We start from the raw sequence: 19,058 nt of genomic DNA, 5'->3' as shown, positions 1-19,058 counted from the left end.
GCAGCCTCTAAGAATATGTCTGGTCTCTATTGTTCCAGAAGGCAGGGCTAGAACCAACAGTGGGGAACAATAGGAAGCAGATTTTGACTAAACAGAGGAAGAAACTTCCCAGCTAGAATTGTCTGTTGTCAAACTTGGTTTACAAGTGGCAACACTGCTGCAATAAAACAGGGCAAACCCCCACCAAATGTAATCAGAGTTCAGACTGGGAAGGAATATATATAAACTTGCTTGTTTGCTTTCACAATGACCTCCGCCAAATCCAAAAAGATGCACAGGAGGGATGGATCCTCTCTGGAGAAGAACAGGACAGCCTAGGCTGATACTTGCAGCGGAATGGGACTGATCAGGCTGTTTTGGAATCTGTGACTCAATAAATTAGGAGTGCTGTATTTCACTGCAATGACTGCTCTCTTTCTGTCATGTTGATTCAGGCCACACTCGCCCAACAGCCAGGCCACCGGTGCATTTGACTGAACTATACCAAGTAATATTTTTAAAAAAAAAAAGAAAAGAAAAATTATATCTATATACATCTCTCAACCAAAGATGACAGGAGATCCTATTTGCAAGAAAAGAGAATACAGGTATACATATTTCACACCATGGCTCACCCTGCATCATTAGCTTCTTAATGGTTCAGGACATCATCGTGTCAAACAGAAAACAAAACCCTCAGCTAAGACAAGGCGATGAGGCTAAAGCAACTTCTCATCTACATCCTTCATACATTTGGCTTTCAAGCTCTAATTAGCTGAGCAAGCAATATTTTCCAGGGAAGATGCTTCAAAATCATATGACTCTTACATGGCCAAAGCTCCTCTTGGCCATTAAAGACAGGCACACCCCAGTGGCAAATTCAGACTTGACTTTCACAGCGTAGAAGCAGGCCTCAGGAGTTGGCACCTCACTGTTCCTTAGCCAACTGAGAACAAGGTTTTGGATTAACCTGTGGTGAAAGAGCAGCAGGAGACAGCGCACTCTTCGTGGTGGGATTTCCTGCATCCCAAAAAATTCTGGCTAGAAAATGAAGCCTGGAACCTACTGCAACAGCTGCACACATGAGAAGGATGGAGCCGCAATAAAAGGGACCACAGCTGGTTACACAAACAGAGTTCAAAGAATCCACTTCCAGTCCCCAGCAGTGATCAAGTATTCTGTGTAACCCTAAAGAATGTAATAGTTCTCAGGGGAGTCACATTCATGACTGCAGTTTTTTTTTTTTTAATTCATTGAGTTGTTTTGTTGTGTCCTGGTTTTAATTCTTGTTCCCCAAGACCCCAGCAAGAAAGGTGGCCATAAAAATTGTTTAAACAAAGAAAGTTAAGTCACGTACTACAAAACCTGCATTGACTACAGACATCCAGAAAGTATAAGCATATGCTTTTCAAATATAAATACTCAACTAGCATTGATTGACTGAGTAAGTGCCATTAAATGTAACCTTGGATTTGGTCATTGTAGGAGTTAATCTATCTATCTATCTATCTATCTATCTATCTATCTATCTATCTATCTATCTATCTATCTTTGTGATTTTTGCTGAAAACTGCCTACTTAGGAAAAAAAAACATTCTTAGATGGTTGAAATATCAGTCAGTAGGCCCTCTACAGCACATATACAGATTAAGATACAGCAACTGATGAATTTTCTTCCCCTCAACTATTTCTCCCCACCACCACCATCCCCCAATCTGGCATTCCAAGCCTGTTTCTATCCTCTACCATGGGGCTGGGAAACCTGTGGTCCTCCTGCTGTTGCTGAATACAGCTCCAAGGTCCCTTGGCCGCAGGGACCAGAGCAGCTGGGAGTTTAATTCGGCAGCATTGGTAAAGCTTCTCCCTAACTTAAGACATGCATTCTGGCCCCACAAGGGAAAAAAACAGTGGGATGAAGCTATGATAAGCAGATCATGCTGGCTTTCTCCTCTAAATCCCTACTTCTTCCCAAACTGCTTTTTCCTTTTCCCAGAAGCAGCCTCAGGGTTCCTTACTCTTCTCTGCCACTGCCTCTCTAAAAGTCACATCGAAGAATCCTGCCAACTATGCACTGCAGCATTGCAAGCTGGCAACCACAAAGGGGCAATGCAGGTCAACCGAGAAAGCCCCAGAGCAATTATTGGCTGCATACTGATTGAAGGCAACAAGTCGGCCAACTTCTTAATTTCAGGTACAGAACAGCTTGAGAAAACAAGACAGCCGCTTGGCTTAGAGTTAAAGAGAACTTCCAACCCCCTAAGCTTTGCTTTGGGATCAGAAAACCCAGGAAAGAAAGGGATCCACTCCTTTGGGATCTCAGCAGCCCTTCGCAGGACAGTCTGCAGCTTACTCCATTCCCACCAAGTCCTTCCTTTAACGGCCCCCTTCCCAACCCTCCTTTAAGGGCAGAGCTGCGAGACTCAGAACTGACGGATCGGCGGGCTGGCTTCCCGGCTTCGCCGGTTCAGTACAGGGGACAGTCACTCAGGCAAGCGACGGCGCCGCACCTGGCGCAGCCGCCTTGTCCTGATGCTACACAGAGCTCCTTCCGCGCAGAACTCCGGAGCCCTCGTCCGCACTGCCTGCGGCGGAGCGCTGTTTCGCCCGGAAGCCGCGCGAGCCCCGACTCAGTCCTCTGCACACAGCCCGGCGCGCCAGGTCGCCTCGCTGGGCTGACTTCTGAGTCTCCGATTAAGCGCCAACTTGTGCCCTTGCAGCAGCTGGTCAGGCAGCGCTCGGGACACAACCCCAGGCAGGCACAGCGGCCAAGCCCTCCCCTAATGCTGGGACCATGCGACGCGCCAAGCCTCGCCCGCCCGCCCCCGGACCCTCCTCACCTGTCCTCCGAGACGCTGATGAGCCCCTCTTCCTTGGGCACGATGGCCGCCATGGTCACCGCGTCTTGCGAGCCCTCCACTTGGCCGAGCAACAGGGGCCGCCGAGTGAGCGGCACGGACGGCGAAGGCTGAGCAGCCATGAAGAGCGCGCGAGCGGGGCCAGGTTTCTTCGCCGATGCCAGCAGAAGCCCTGAACGCACAGCCCGCCCTACCCTTTCTGGCCGCGCTTGCGCATCCGGAGGAGAGCGGCGACCACAAAAGGCTACGGTCGCAACGGCTTTCTCATGCGACTTCCGGATCTCGAGTGTAGCCGCTTGACTCATCTGTGCGCCGAACCGAAAAGGGGGACTGGGCAGTGGAATAACACCCACCAGGAAGGAAAAGCCGGCTTAGCTGCAAACTCACTTTCATTGCAGTTATAAGAAATAGTCGCCATCGCTATGCCGCCCTCCCACCGCAAGTACAAAGAACTGTGAAGGAGGGGGAAGACCCCTTTTCTTCTTGCCAATTTTCTCTTGCGTGTTCGACAAGAGAGAGAGAGAGAGATCAAGGATGAGAGTTTTCACCGAGACAATATCTACCTGTTTTGTAAACCGTAGGAAACTAAAGAACGACAAGCTCTCTTTTGATGCAGTAGCCTAAAAACAGTGTCCTCTTCTCCTCCTCCCGAAAACCAAAGCAAAAATAGTTAAAACTCCAAAGTCCATCTATTGAGGCGTTTATGATTAGGCCAAGCGGAAGCTTATAAACGCGCTTTCGGGTTTCCAGGTCCTCTGCATGAAGAGAGATTAAAATTCGGGAGGAGAAGACGGAGAGGGCCGCGAGTGCGCGTGTGGAGGCGACGTATGATTCCCACATTCCCTATTTGCTTCGGATTTTAAAATATATAATCAAAATAGTCATTGGACGCCCAAAGCCATCTCCAGACAGAAAAGGGTTTGATCGTTTCCCCCAATGAAAAGACAACAAGATTGATTTTCTGTCGGTTACAAGGGTTCGGAAAAGCCCGGGAGGTTTTCCCCTCTGTCGAACTGACTTATAAAACTTGGAAGGGCGCGCCTACAGTTAAGGTCCGACCATTAGGCTTGGAGTGGAAATCCTGTCGAGATTGCTGCGCAACTATCCGGCCCGCTTTGGTATTTTCGGTCTAACTCTTAACGAGCTTTTTTTTTTTCTTAACTCTTTGACGAACCGCATTAAAGAAAAGGTCACCAGAGCGCTCGGTTGAGGCAGATGAGGAGGAAACGGGTTGTGGCAGTGAACATCAGTCCTTCTAAAGTGTCATGATTTCATTGATAGGAAAGGTTCTAAATTGGGTCTTCTGGCATTTTAACAATTATTCCTTGTATTTTTGCCGCCTATGGAAAAGTCCAATCAGAACCGGTAGTAGGAGCTACTGGGGGAGCCGCTTAAGATGCCTCTTCGTTCAGTTGTGTTTTACTGGTTCGGAAAAAGCCCTACCAAAGGTCAGAGAACCTTTCTGGCTTATTGCTTGGCTGGATTCCTTCAGCAGTTAAAAAACTGCTGAAATTTAGCAAGCAAGCACGCCAACTTTTAACTTATGAAGAAACTGAGAGAACGCTGCAGTCAGCCCAGTTCTAAGTGAGTATTTTATTCAGAAGCGGTTCCACTGAGATCAATGGGTTTATTCTCAAATCAGCAGGAATAAGAGGGCAGCATTAGAATTATTGCAAACTCACCTTGGCCCAATCAGGGTAACTAAAAAATAAGTCTATAATGCACTATCATCCAAAATCAGTTCAAATAATACGGCTTTATCTACAAATAACCAGCAGTAACAATCCAAGTGATATAAACATTTGTAGGTAACCTTTAGTTGGGAATATGCAAAAAAAAATTTCAGATGGACATCAGCATTGCCCCTTGAACAAATACTGGCAGCCGTACTCCAAGAAGTGGGTAGGTCCAGACCAAATCAAACTTTGACTGAATATATACTGTGTGTGTGTGTATGTGTGTATAACATATTTAAAACTAATCAAATGCAATTATTACTTTCAGTGATTTCTCCCCCTGACACATTAAAAATTACAATGTGGTAAAAACTTTGGGAGGAACTCTTTGTGTTATACCCAAGGTTTGGGGATGCAGGCTATGCTACGGATATCTTAACTTTAGAGATATCATATATCTAGCATAAGCTTCCTCAACTCTATGACTTCTAGATCTATTGGATTGTCCCTGCACTTTGGCCGACATATGACCTTGAGACAATATAAGGAGGGTTTTTTCCAGTGGTTCTTCCCCAACATTGTGCCCTGCAATGCAGAGTCACTGAAATGATGGAGGGGCAGATCAAGACGACACCTGGCTGAGAAGCACTGGCTTAGTGAAAGACAAGAAATGGCCCAGCCACTACTATATCTGGTGCCTGCCTTCAGTTCTTTCCTACCATCACAAATCTTTTTTAATATGTTTGAATTAAAATTGGTAGCATCACTGGCTTCACAGGTCATTTCCATATCTTCTTGGTCACTGAAGGCCTCCCCCCCCCCGCCAAAAAAAAACCTCACTATGATTTATAGTTCCCACAATTTCCTCTGGATATTCCAAGATCAAATGTGCTACTGAGATATGCATAAATTTGCCTTAACGCTTTGGAAAAGTAGACAGGTAGATACACTAATTTTAAGTTTACTGTGTAGGATTTGTAAGTCTTCCTATGAACAGAATTGAACCTGTAAAAGAAAAAAGAATCAGTTCAGCCTCAGTTTAAACATGCTGCCTATAGCAGAGTAACTGAACTTCAATGGATTTCTTGTTATATAGTCTTCTCTAACTTGCCGACTTAGTTGAGTAATAAAGCCCCAACATTTGGTCTAGTGGTTAAGGCTCCAGAAACCAGGAGACTGAGAGTTCCATTCCCACCTTAGGCATGAAAGCTGGCTGGGTGACCTTGGGCCAGTCCCTCTCTCTCAGCCCAATTCACCTCACAGGGTTGTTGTTGTGGGGAAAACAGGAGGAGGAAGGAGCATTAGGTATGTCCGCTGCCTTGAGTTATTTATAAAAATAATAAAGGCTGGAGAGAAAATAAAATAAATAAATAAAAATATCTGGAAGATGGTAGATTGAGCAAAGCTTTTTGGTAGACCAGAATGATCTTGTGTAAGCAATTTGGGCAGTGTTTCTCAACCTTAGCAACTTTAAGATGCTGGCTGAGGAATTCTGGGAGTTGAAGTCCAGATACTTTAAAGTTGTCACGGTTGAGAAACATTGAATTAGGGAGCCAAATTTACTGCACACTACTGGAAGTTAGTAATATTGAAGGTCAAGAAATAAGATGTTTACAACTTAAAAAAACAGAATGCTATTGTTTATGTAACATGGCTAATAGAAAGGGACTCCCAAGCAAGCTAGCCAAAAAAGGAAAAGAAAGGGAAGGAAAAAGTTAGAACAGGGCTCTTCAGAAATGAAATGAAATTTAAAAATATCCCAGATTTGTTACTAAGGTACTTTATCTAGCTCTGAATAGGGTGATCCATTTGTTCTGGAGAATAAGTTATGCAGCTTTTGATAATTGTGGCTAAAAGCAATGTTCTGGATGTGAACGTTTTATATGAGAAACTTGTTATAATAAGAGATCAACCTGCAGATCTCATTTCTGACACACACAGATGTCAGAAATGAGATCTGCAGGTTGATCTCTCTTACTATAACAAGTTTCTCATATAAAACGTTCACATCTAGAACATTAACTCAATTTAGCATTCTGGAGATAAATATTAATGAATACAGTGTCATATCTTCTATATTTATAACGAAGTAATGTCACAGAGCAATGCATAATTTTATCATTGTGGAAGTAGGTAGAAACAAAGATGGTGTGGGTTTTATCACATGTGTATATAGCACACGCAATAAGCCAACCATGTCATTTCAACTGTGGGAGGAGAGAAAGATGATATGGCCATTTGAAGTTGCACGTGCCCCCCACACGCGCACACACCACACCTGCTCAAGCTTAAGCTTGGCAGAGATGGAAATTTTCACAACTGCACAGTTACAAAGAGGAGAAAAAATTGACAGCAGATTTCCCTTCCTGCAGATCCCTTTCCCTTCTTGAGGTCAAAGGGGGAAATGGGAGTCATGTTGCAAAGCAAGTTCTGAAATTTTAAAACTTACAAGAGTTGAAGTGGAACAGTCAGAACTCTCAATCACTGAAAAAAAGGTGATAAAACTACCCTGAGAAAAAAATTTAATGTAGAGGGAGGAATGTCAGAAAAATGCAGAGTGCTTCATGTGCTGTATGAATGAGCCACACATCATAATATCAAGGAAAAGCTCTAATTTTGATTGGCCTTTAGTCTTTGGTATAGTGGTACTTTCAAGAGAGCAATTCCTTCCTTTCATTCCCCTGTAGTGGAAATTCACTGAGAGGACAATGACAGAAACCTTTGTGATGGTTTGAAACAGATCTTGAGCACTTTATTTAATTCGAAGGCAATGCCCGAGAGAGTATTGTAGTAGAAAGTATAGCTCTTGATATCTGTTTCTGTTCTTAACTGAATTACATCAGTGCCATTTTAAGAAATACTATCTTAATGTATATGAAGCTGCTTCTTAGTATGAATGAGGCAAAAGTATCTGGATTTCTATAGGCTAAAATTAGAAGAGTGGAATTCAGATAGGCATACTAAAAATATGAATGACCACTAGATAGCTGTAAAGAAAACAGAAAACTGTATCTTTGCTGTCCCCTACTGGTTATCTAGAGTTTTGCCACTGAGATAGTGTATTGACCACTTTGAAATTGTGTTAGTCTAGATCAGTGTTTCTCGATCATGGCAGCTTGAAGATGTGTGGAGTTGGGGTTGGCTGGCTGGGGAATTCTGGGAGTTGAATCTTCAAGTTGCCAAGGTTGAGAAACACTGGTCTAGGTGCTACTTTTCTAAAGTAAAGTTTTCTAAAACCTGCTCTGGATCCCATCAGGGAGGGAGTGCCATCTGGCAGGACCTAGGAAAAGAGCTTTTTCTGTCATGGCACCTGTTCTCTGGAACATTATACCACCCCCACCCCCCACAGATCAGACTCACCACAACCCTGCTGCTTTTTGCAGGGCCTTGACAACCTGGTTTCACAACAAGCCTGAGGCCCTGGTAGTGTGGGTGAACCCATTTCAGGACTGTATTGATTGGGGATGACTGTTAGTGTTGTTGGTCAGCTGCTATTTTATGTTATTTATAATTTTGTGCACTATTTTTATTTTGTTTTTAATTGTTAGCTGCCCAGAGTCATATACTTAAGATGAGCAGCCATATACATTTAATAAATACATAAATAAATAAGAGAACTTTGTTTTATGAAATGTCAAATTACTAGTATGTCAAAAAAGGCAACAATATTTTGTATCATAATAATGGTTTTTATGGCTAAAATAACTCATGTTTACCTGTTCTGGCTTGCCTTAGAATGAAATTAAAAGGTCTGTCGGCTTTGAAGACAGGAGCCCTCGATCTTTTTAACAACACCATAGCTGTGATGTAAAACAGTTTGTGAATATCTGGCTTTGTTTACATTTGTTCAATTTCAGGTATCACACAGAAAGTGAAATTACTACTCAAGAATTAAAATATCTCAGTCCTGATGACAGTAAGAAGAAGTGGGATCAGTAACAGAATGTTGCAAGCTAAGACATTCTTATTCACATTTCCAGCCAGCCCCTACATTACCTTGCCTCTGATTCTATCCATCTACCCATCACCCATTCATCTAGTTTCTTTCCGGCACTTCTTACAGCACATGCTCGTTATCGAGGGGTTTTTTCCCTCAGTTTTGTCTTATCTGGTCTACTGATAGGGTTTGAGAAACTGTCTTGTGCGTGAATGGTCATATTCTGGCTCTATACTATAAGGAGCAGCACTAAAAATTAATAGTATATGGAATTATATGATACAACATAGCACTCTTCCTCATTAAGTCTGTCCACATCCATTTGAAAGCTCTTTGGTTCAAATACTTGTTGCCCTCCAGAGTACAACTTCCTGAATTCCCAGCCAATTTGACCAAGTTGACTGGGAATTCTATTGTTATTCTTGGAATTGTTATAATTATGTGTATATCGTTTCTCACTGTAGAAATTCTGAAATGTACATCATAGCAATTATCCAGACAGCATTATAAAATTAAAGCAGTTAAAAGAAAGAAAAAAGGTTAATGCCTGGGGAAAGTCAACATGAAAAATGTGTTTTTTAAAAGAGGCCCAGAACTTGCCAGTGATGAAGCCTGATGTAGCACAGATGGGAAGCTCTTCTATAGGAATGAAAGCTTGCATCCCCTTTGCCACCAAGCAGCAAAAGACATGACATGACATGACATGACATGGAAAACAGGGTCTACTCCAAATATCATAGGTGCATGGCTGATATAACATTTGACTAGGTTGGGTTAGGCTGTCTTAAAACTTCCTGTTGGCAAATGGATTGCCCCAAAGAGCCACCTTTGTTGGATTACAGGAGAATTATTTATGTCGGAAGTACTATTTAAATAATAAACCATTTGCTTGTTTTCCAGATTCATGCATTAATTCTCTCTAGTTTACCTGTCATTCCTGAGGCTCTTGTACCGTCTTCTGTCACTTCAATCTTCGCCTTGTGGATTACTTCTGAGATATAAAGACCTCCTTGTTCTAGCAAATGAAAGCATTTATCATTTGCCACTGCAAAGCCAAAGCAACTTTACTTTCTTATCCAAAGAAGAAACTGCTAGGGAGAGATTTCCTGTCACATAGATGCTGGAAGATAACTATCTGAGTGCTCAGTCAAAATGTACTGAGACAGCTGGGTATTGCGGTTTGACAAATAAAATAAAGGCCTGTGGAAAAGAGAGGGCTTCTTCCAAAATTTATAAAGCTGAGTAGGTGTCAGATATAAATTTAGGAAGTATCCCCAATGAAATGGAGCCCATCCATTAATGAATCCACAAGTTACAATGAGGACTGGGTCAACATTTTCACCTCTACCTCTTCTGAAGAAGTCCTGTATCCTTCTACACAATTATCCTTACCAAAAAGACCCAAGAGATGGCACATGATGAAGTGCATAATAAACCATTTGCTTGTTTTCCAGATCCGTGCATTAATTCTCTCTAGTTTACCTGTCACGCCTGAGGCTCTGTTACCATCTTCTGTCACTACTCCTTTGCCTATTTTACTTATTCCTTCTTCTTATATTAAAGATCTACCTAGGGCTTTTCAATTGAAGGGTTTTCATTTTAACAGCAATACTGTAGCTTTTGAATGCACCTCTATGGATAGCTGATTTGTAAGCTTCATGCAAAATATTTGTAGGTGACAGTGGCTCAAATTAAGCATTGTGTGAAATGGACAGAGTACAAGGCACATTTCAAGTATCTTGCTTAGGAAATAATCCATGTCCACCTGTGACTAGAAAACTGTTTTATAGACCCAGAACTCCAATTAGAAGGTCTTTTGTGGTGAATGCACAGAGCAGAACCTGTAATCAGAGTCCTCAGTTCAACATAGCACATGCAGCTCCAAAGATCTTCCACAAGTTTCCATGTTACAAACTGCAATTTGTAATATCACAGCAGAGGGAAAACTTTAAATATATAGGGGATTATTGTATAAGCTTAACTTGTTTTTAATTAAGTTTAGGCGCGTTTTCATTTCTTTATTCTGATCCTGCCTACTTTTTAGACTGTGGCTCCTCAGCCCTCAAAGGTTGCATACGGCGCTTGGCCTGAAAAGTTGCGCAGGCATTCTAAAGAAGTAACAAGCTTACCTGAAATGCCTTTAAAATTAGCTTCAGTTTGGTCAAACATGTCTGTAATTCCAAAGGCAGGTAAAATTGTCTTTAGGTCCAAGTGATTTTGAATGTTGAACCTGGAAAGATGGTAGATGAGCACTGTAAATGTGCTGCGTTAGTTTTTCACTGTAACTTCTCTACGAGGGGAGGTGACATACGGCTCTCCAGGGCTTAGTGAGCTTCACCTCCCAACAGCCTACTTAGCATGGCTAAGAATGAGATATGATGGGAATTGCAATCCAGCAACATCCCAGGGGCACATGATCCATCCCTACATATTTCATATTTACAAGAATAAGTCATGGGTCTATTCTCTTTCTCTGTTTCTTCGGCTGAAGACATACATCTGTTTTTGTAACCATTTCTGCATAGTTTCTCCAAGGTCATCTCCAGGGCTCTCTACACTTGAGATTTTAGGCAACACAGGTACAGGTGCTATGGCTATGTCCTCTCCTCTCTCCAACCATATTTCTAATCTCATATTCATGGCATTTTGTCTGTAATCATGTTTGTAATTTTTACACACACACAGCAAACATGAGCAGAGATCCAAATGTTGAAGCAACTGAATGCACATTGATTCTTTACCTAGGGAGAAAGATATCCATCCCTGTTCTTCTCAAGGTGCTGGACCATAGAAAGAAGGTTTGAGCTGAGAGGTAAGTCTCAATCCTGGCTAGAGAGGTTCTCCTGTTGGATGGAAGCACCACAAACATGCTAACCATCTCCTCCAGATAAGGTAATTCAACCACACTGATCTGATCCAGACAGCCCATTAGGAATTCACCTGCAAGTTAGAAAACCAATGATATACCATTAACAAATGTACCAGGATTTTCAAAAATTGCAGTAAGACCTTCTCAGAGGTGATACTTCAGCTGTGGAACATTGTTCACCAAGGGCTTAATGAGCTATTACTCATTTAGTTCTGAGCATTCTGAAAAGCCATGGTTTTTCTGCCAGATCCTTGATTAATAATTACATCTAGGTAGTCAAACAGGTTGAAAGCTTTCCCCCTACCTCTTTCTAGTCTTTGACCATTATTTGCATATTTTACTGGATTTTAAAATAATACTTTAGATATTCAATCCCTCTGAAAAGTCATTCTCTTTTTGTGTTTATGTGCATATGCAAAATATAAATGCACTGGGTGATATTCTTAAAAAATGTCAACTATGTTTAATCAGATGCAACTTTTTGTAGCAGTAAGAAGAGGTGGCGAAATCAGGGCATTTGGGGGATGGTGAGATCTGGCCTGACCCTGGTGAATAGTGCTAGTAACGTTTTTGAGATTATATGGTTGAGTTATGTATCCTTTAAAAAAAAATTTCAGAGCCTGCAGAATGGAGTAGTATAGAAATTTCAGTAAATAAAGTAAAAATAAATAATACTGGTAGCACTCTTCTGATACTAAAAGAGAGTTTTCTGCATTATCTAGGAATCCTCATTACAGTCCTATATGTTTAGTAGTAGCATTTCCCCTATTGCAGAAATGGAAACTGAACTGAAAGAGAGTGATGTGTTAAAGGCTGCCAACTGAATTCACAGTAGAAGTGAAGTTGGAATCAAGGACTTTCTGCTTTACAGCACAACCTCTTAGCCACTATAGGACACTAATTTAGCTTTCGTAGTTCTGATCATAGATGTTGCATCTCTCTCTCTGAATTTAATAAGTAAAATCAGGCCCGCAACTAGATTCTGTATCACCCGGGGCAAGCACGGATTCCATGCCCATTTTGGCACCCCCCCCCCAGCTCTCAGTTTGGCACACACAGACACCCCCCCGCGTGGCGCCTGGGGCACATGCCGCACTTGCCCCCCCCCTTGCAGCCCTGAATAAAATACATCAGGCCACCATTCAAAAGCTAATCTGGGCTACGCAGGAGTTTGGATATGTTTCCACCTCTACAGAAGGGTTAGGTTAGGGTAAAAATCAGAACACACATCAGATTCATAATTCTGACATAAAACTGTGTGTTCTGCGTTGTTCTGTAGAAGGTGCCCTCTTGGAAACTATTTGGTGCTCATTGTATCAGTGTTTAGATAATCTGTAGAAATATATCTGTTTCACCAAGGTTTTAATACTTAGCTGGTTTTATCATTCATTTAACGTTTTTGTGTTGCATTTTAAAATGCCATTAGCCAGCCTGAGTGCTTGTTTGAGCAGAATGGTGGGAACCAATTATCAGCTTTTAAGTAAAAAGATGTTAAGTGGCAACTGGCAAGAGGAAACTGGAGGCTGCACAAAAAGCTTTGGTGGGCAGGGCTGTGGGTTGTGAAAAGGAAAAACACTGTGCTACTCTCCGTTTTTTCTTACATGACAGTTTAACATTAAGGACTATTTGACGGGCAGCACTTGACAGCTAGTTGCTTTATTGGTGCAGAGCAGGCTCCCCTTCGCAAGTGCAGAGAACTCTAGCGTAGGTGTGATTTCTTTCACTGCTGCATATTCTCAGAGGTTCCTTGTTTGTTTGTCTTTACATTTGTTTGATTTATAACTTGCATTTCTTTCAGGGGTTTGAGGCAATGAACACAGTGCTGCCTCCCCCATGGTTCCCCACAACAACCACCCTGTGAGGTGGGTTGGGCTGAGAGAGAGTCACTGGCTCAGAGTCACCCAGGGAGCTTTTTTGGCTGAGGGTGGACTTGGTCCTAAGTCTTCCTGGTGCCTTAATGCCATGCTGGCTCTCTATTTCTTCAGGCTTCTCTCTATCTATCATACGCATGGGTGGCTGGATGGAAACTTCTCTGTAGAGAAGAGGAGCATTTTTCATAGCTAGGGAGTTCCACCACTCCCAATATCCTTACCATAATTGACTTCAGCTCGGAGATACATGGTAGGTACTTTCAGGGTGATGCCATCTGCAGTGGTAAAGGACAAAGCCTGAGTGTGTGTGAAAGTGAATGTCCTTTGCCAAGTGCTTCTGAAGTCCATGGTGCTTACCACAGCTATCTGGCTAAGGGGAGACTCAATCGTGTCCAGGGATAGGCAGCTTGTTTCTATATCGTTAAAAGGACAGAGAACAAAAGAGTGGAATCTATTAACAGAGTTGAATGTAACACATTTATCCTCCTCTGTTTGAAATGGGCAAGGAAAGGAATCAGAGCCCTGACGTGCATAAGGTCAAAGAAAACTACTTTAAGGCACATTTCAGATGTTTTAGCTTATTTATTTAAGAGAACTATATACTTAGTCCATAGGAAACATGCATAGCTATTCCTCGTGGGTGGCACCTTTTCAGACAGGGGGAGGGAACCTTAGTTTCACTACCAAGATTCTTTTGGCAGCACCCTAACAATTCCCTTTCCAATGTACTTAACTGGGGTCTGGCTGCTAAAAACTACCCATGGGTTCCTGGGGCCTTTATTCTGGCTAAAGTAGCAGTGTCATCCTCAGGATACGAAGAGGAGGACCAAGACAAGGGAGTCAGGGATTCAGAGACAGAAAGTCCTGGCCCGAGCATCAGTGGTGAGCTGGCATTAGGACCCACCCCTCTAACTCTGGCCCTTAACATTCAACCCTCAACTGGGGTCCCACCCATCCAGCCTATAGCACCACTGCTCTCTGTGTGAAGTGCTCAGCTACACAGAGGAGCATCTGGCTCAGGCAGCTCAACTTGGAAGCATAATTAGGACCAATCAGTGTCACTGGTGCTCCTGCATGCTAGTCCTGGGCTGAAACAACTCCATGATAATCCTCCTTTGCATGTCACATACTTCACTTTAAGCTGTGCTGAAGTTGGTTCTCATCAGAAACCTTGCTTGACTTGGATGCCTTGCCTGGGAACCTTAGCTACTAGCAGAATTCTGTAAACCCAGGCTGTAGAGAAGATTACACCTTTGCCTGCAAGATGTGTGGCCCTCAAATTCTGAGTTTCTTGGTTCAGCCTGAGCAATAAAATTTTTCCAGTGCCTTTCTGCTCTAGGGTTCATGCCTCCTTTTGCTATCCTCAGTAAGTTACAGCCCAAAGGGGTAATGGGAGGAAGTTGGTGAGCAAGCTGAAGAGTGCTTGCCTCCATCCATATATGCATACAGGGTCTTTAGATAGGAATCTAAAGGCCCTCCTCTCAGCCCCCACAGAGTGAGGTGAAGAGAAAAGGTCTTTTCAGTGATGGTCACCTGGTTATGGAATTGCTAGCATATAGTACACTGAGGATGATTTTAGTGACAGATCTTACTTTATTATTTTCTCTTTTAATCCATCCCTGCTTTAAATTTGTCATAGCTGCTTTCTCATGCTGTTCCTTTATGACATGTGATTTTATTATACTGTATGAATTTTCATTTATTTTTAGTTTTGATTAAAACCAGCTCAAGAATACAGTTTAAAAAGCATATATAAATATTATGAATAAAAGAAAAAAAAGATATGAAGGCAGATCCATATCTCCCTGGTAGAGGAAATGCACTATATCCATGGAGAAGACCTCAGGTTCATTCCCAGTAGGTCAGCAAAAGGTCTGAGCTCCTGGAGAACCTCTGCTAGTCTATGGATTGATTCGAGCGCGATGTTAAGTTACATGCGGCTTATCTGATTTTGGCTAACATGCTGTGTGAAACCACTTATTATAATTTAGCATGATATGTGAACCAAGCCACTATAGTTCAATTAAAAAAAATAGTTAAAGGAATCCTGGCCTAACATTTTGTGCGACTGCAGCCAAGTAGGAAAATAAGGAACTAGACAGGCCAAAGGTTGGCTCGGTGTCAGACAGGTTCCCTCTGTTCCTGCAGTGACTGCAAGAATTTCTTTTTCTTAGAAAAATTCTCCCCAGTGCAGCCTCTCAATATGAGCGCCAGAGCAAGGTTGTGCTATGGTGTACTTGGGTGAGGTTTCAAAGGAGCTGGTGCAAAATATGTGCATTGCAAAGGGGCAAAACAGAACAACAGATTAGGGTTACCGATGCTTACCTCCAGTGCTCTGGGCAATCCATTCCTTAATCTGTGCTTCGGTCCTGTTAGGATCACTGAAGTTAGTTTGCTGTATTGTGTTATTTGCCCACCATGCGGCATGCTGAATGAACTGAGGTGAAAGCTGCACCCCAGCTTGAACAAAGAGGGCACATGCCAAGTGCACTATGGCACCTTGGTTGGAATTAATTCCTTCTTTGTAGGCTGCGTGCAAGAAGTTCTGGACGTTCTCATCTAAGAACAAGAAATGTCCTGTGTTATCTTAGACAAGGGGAGAAAATCATAACGATACAAAGTAATACGACTAAATGTGAATTTCCCCCTCTGTGATCTTTAGAAGGTCATACTGTAGGAGAGAATGAATAATAGCTTCTACAGTCTTCCTCATCTCCCTGTAGCCTTCTGACTTGCCTGCTTTTTTATCCCAAAGCCCAGTAGCAGTCCTACCAATGAAGGAGTTGAACGGGAATGAGGAGCAGACGCTAGGAAAATGCACTTCTAGCCAAGATCTGTTTTGCTAGAATTTAGATGACTATTAGAGAGCCAATAAATACAATTGCTGATCTTGTCTCACACTGCCTCCAGTTTTCGTATGCAATGGCTACATTGGATGTCTGCTCCTGCAGCAGTCTTCCTCTGGTTCTTCTCTCTAATGTGTGCTCCCAAAATTTACCCCAGAACAAATTGGGGTTGGGGGCATAAGTGGAGGTGAAGAAGAGAGGGTTGAGTCTGTTCCATTGGCATACGTCATTCCATTTGCAGCTGGACACAACTGGATGCCATCAGTTGTCAACCTCTCCATCTCTGAATATTTGTTTCAGTCTTTGAAGTTGCCATGACTAAGAAGTTGTAAAGAAAAGGGAGGCATGAATTTGCTTGTTATTTTGTTTGTTTTGAGGAGGAAATATTTGTGTTTGCCATGGGAAAACTAGCATTTACTGTAAGTCAAATTTAATTGACTTTCAACCCAAATTCATATAAAAGTTATGAACCTTGGGAAACACTCTCAAAAATGCTGATTAACAACATTCTTACCACTTCTTTCTTCCTTAGGAGGACACTGGGTCAAACTGTTAGAATAACAGTTAAGACCTTGGTGTTCTTGTGCATCAAAGCAGATGTTTTTGCAGGTGTGCTCTGCATTTCAAAGGGAGCTACATCTTTAGGATATTACCCTGACTTTCTATCTTATTTCCCTTCCTCATCATCAGTTGTAAAACAATTGTGTTTACATTTATGTCAATGTACGTTAATGCCCAATCTCTTTTTGTTTGTGATCAACAACAAATACATAAGAACTCTGTGTCTTCTTAGCTGGTGCTCTTAGCTCTTCTGGGGGCAACAGACCAGTGACTCACTGCAGTCTGCTAACTTTGAAAACAAATGATTGTTGGATCCTCTCCAGTTGTCGGAGGTTCTTGGGTGAGTTCTCAAAGGTTTAAATGGCATATGAATTCTATAGGGAAAACTGTTTTTCATGATTTAACAAAGAGCGAAAAAAAATTCAACATATTGCAACAAAAGCAGAATTTTAAAAAAATTATTATTTACATGCTGGCTGATTTTGAATGGAAGAAAGATTTTAGACGCACGTAAAAAACAAAGCCATGCATATCAGATAAAAACTACATATTCGTAGGTTCAGAGAGGACGCAGGTCAAGAGTTTTGCTTTATCTGGTCTTGGCAGTGTAGAACAATGAAAATTCTAAGGGGAATTTTATGATGGCATACAGTGTTTATTAAATACTAATTTCTCAGATGATTCCTTACCATGCGTGCTATATCCCAAAGCATGTTTCAGTTGGCCAAAGGTATTCCCTTGAGCTCCAAACTGCAGAAGTCCCAGAGAAAAAGAAATGCTTGCTGGTGAAATGACAAGATTTGTTCTGTTATCATGTTCTGCTAGCTTTTGGTAAAGAGCGAGTGCAAACTCTGCTTCCCGGTTTTTCAGGTCGTCATTGTTCTCACAGCTTCCAGTATTCAGAACACAAAATAACAGAAGAAAGGAAGTGATGGAAAGAGACTGCATGAAGGTGGAAGACTCGACTGCCAAAAGATAGTCCTTCCTGCAACAAACAATAGGAATAGTCTGTTTCAGATATAATGACAACTGGATACTATAATAATATAATGTTTAGAATAGCAAAATGCCTCATGTTCCTGTTAGGTCAACTGTGAGAGACATTCTGCAGAACATGTGGACACTCTTATCATACACATTGGCAAGATGATAACTGTGGATATATTTGGTTCTTTTGTGCCCGTGCATGGGCTGAATTTTTAATTTTCCCTCTTCATCCCCTTTTCCTTTACTGTCATTTTTTTAAACTTGCAAGCCAGAGGCCAGGGACTGTCTCATTTATACTAATCTATCAATCTGTCTGAAAGACTTTCAGGCAAAAGAGTGGTATATAAACTATATAAATTAACAATCATAATTTAGAAAAGAAATTAAAAAGGTGATATCTAAGACTGGACCTCGGTAAGCATGTGATAAAACAGACCAGCCTCTACAATGTATAAAAATCTGTAACAAGGAAAGCGCAAATAAGTTTTTCTTTTTTAGCTATGTTGTAGTATGGTTCAAATATTAATGTGTATTATCATCAAATTTTCTTAGGTCAAAAGCAAAGCATACAATCAAAGCATACTATCCAAAAATAATATATTTAGGTTTGTTTCAGCATTTTCCACCAGTGCCTACCACTATCTGTGCCTTTTCCTCCAGAAAGACACAAAACTTCCACGGTTTACTTACTGTCAGCTATGGATGAGTGCGTGGCTGGGTCCTTCTGTTGTGCTTAAGCTAGACCTATGTCTGCTGTAGGTCTAACCTCTTCCCCAATATATAACCAGGTGGGGTCTTAGTCATAAGACACCCAATGACCTGGGACTCTGTTGGCGATGTCTGTACCACCCTGTCCAAATTCCTGTATGGAGCCAGGGAAAGAGGGCCAGCAAATCCCAGAGAGGTACCGAGGGAGGGAGAAAGAGCCAACAAGCACCATTCAAGCCTCAGGAGACGTGTGACCTGCTTCAGCTCAGAAGGGTATCACCTGCCGGCATCGCCTCCATCCCTCCTGCTAATTTGACACATTCCACAGATTTGCTAATGGAAGCAGAAAGTGTGGCAGGTGTGTACCAGGCACAGTGTTGATCTGAACCCAGACAGGGTGAGGGATTAAGGAGGAGAAAGAAGAAGGCCTGGCCATGCTGGACAGAATTACTTCCATGACTCCTCGCTCCAATCTAAACCTTTTGTCTTACCGATTAGGGAACACTGAAAAGAGACCCACTCGATTGGATGTCTCTCTTGCCGTTCTTTAACTATGACTCTCTTTCCTTTTTTAAGAAGAAGAGGAAGGAAATCACTTGAAAAATGCATATGAAACAGTAGCTGAGCTGCACAAAAAATGAAACTATTGTGGATAGCTGGCATCAAGATGCCCCAGGTAAGACATACTTCAACACTGACCGATTTCGAGATCAACAGTGCCAAGAAGAACTGGCAGAATGAAGAGACCTGACTCTCTTTTCTGTTACTG

General features: G+C 42.1%; 2 protein-coding genes across 3 annotated transcripts in view; both read right to left on the bottom strand.

Moving 5' to 3' along the window:
* Positions 1-3,008, bottom strand: part of WDFY2 (WD repeat and FYVE domain containing 2) — a 54,783-nt gene extending 51,775 nt beyond the window's left edge. For both annotated transcript variants that reach the window (XR_010068736.1, XM_063315306.1), the window contains exon 1: positions 2,817-3,008. Coding sequence is in view for 1 of the 2 variants with exons in the window: in XM_063315306.1 (XP_063171376.1) it covers positions 2,817-2,956 (140 nt within the window). In the remaining variant the exon portion in view is untranslated. The remainder of the gene's footprint in view (positions 1-2,816) is intronic.
* Positions 3,009-5,471: 2,463 nt separating this feature from the next.
* Positions 5,472-17,572, bottom strand: SERPINE3 (serpin family E member 3). Its single transcript, XM_063299797.1, has 8 exons — positions 17,284-17,572; positions 15,513-15,746; positions 13,409-13,600; positions 11,189-11,387; positions 10,577-10,677; positions 9,376-9,462; positions 8,227-8,310; positions 5,472-5,515 (listed from the first exon to the last, which is right to left on the bottom strand). The coding sequence occupies exons 1-8, from the start codon at positions 17,540-17,542 to the stop codon at positions 5,472-5,474; spliced, it is 1,200 nt and encodes a 399-aa protein (XP_063155867.1). The 5' UTR covers positions 17,543-17,572.
* Between the last annotated feature and the right edge of the window lie 1,486 nt (positions 17,573-19,058).

This window comes from Candoia aspera, chromosome 1 (assembly GCF_035149785.1).
Source record: "Candoia aspera isolate rCanAsp1 chromosome 1, rCanAsp1.hap2, whole genome shotgun sequence".
Classification (NCBI taxonomy): Eukaryota; Metazoa; Chordata; class Lepidosauria; order Squamata; family Boidae; genus Candoia; species Candoia aspera.
The sequence above is the reverse complement of the archived record's forward strand: the minus strand, read 5'-3'. Positions and strand labels throughout refer to the sequence as shown.

Coding starts and splice junctions, on each gene's coding strand:
- SERPINE3 (XM_063299797.1), bottom strand. CDS start 17,542: ATGCAGTCTCTTTCCATCACTTCCTTTCTTCTGTTATTTTGTGTTCTG. Junction 13,601..15,512: donor GATTGCCCAGAGCACTGGAG/GTAAGCATCGGT, acceptor TTAACGATATAG/AAACAAGCTGCCTATCCCTG. Junction 9,463..10,576: donor TAATTTTAAAGGCATTTCAG/GTAAGCTTGTTA, acceptor TTCATTTGCTAG/AACAAGGAGGTCTTTATATC.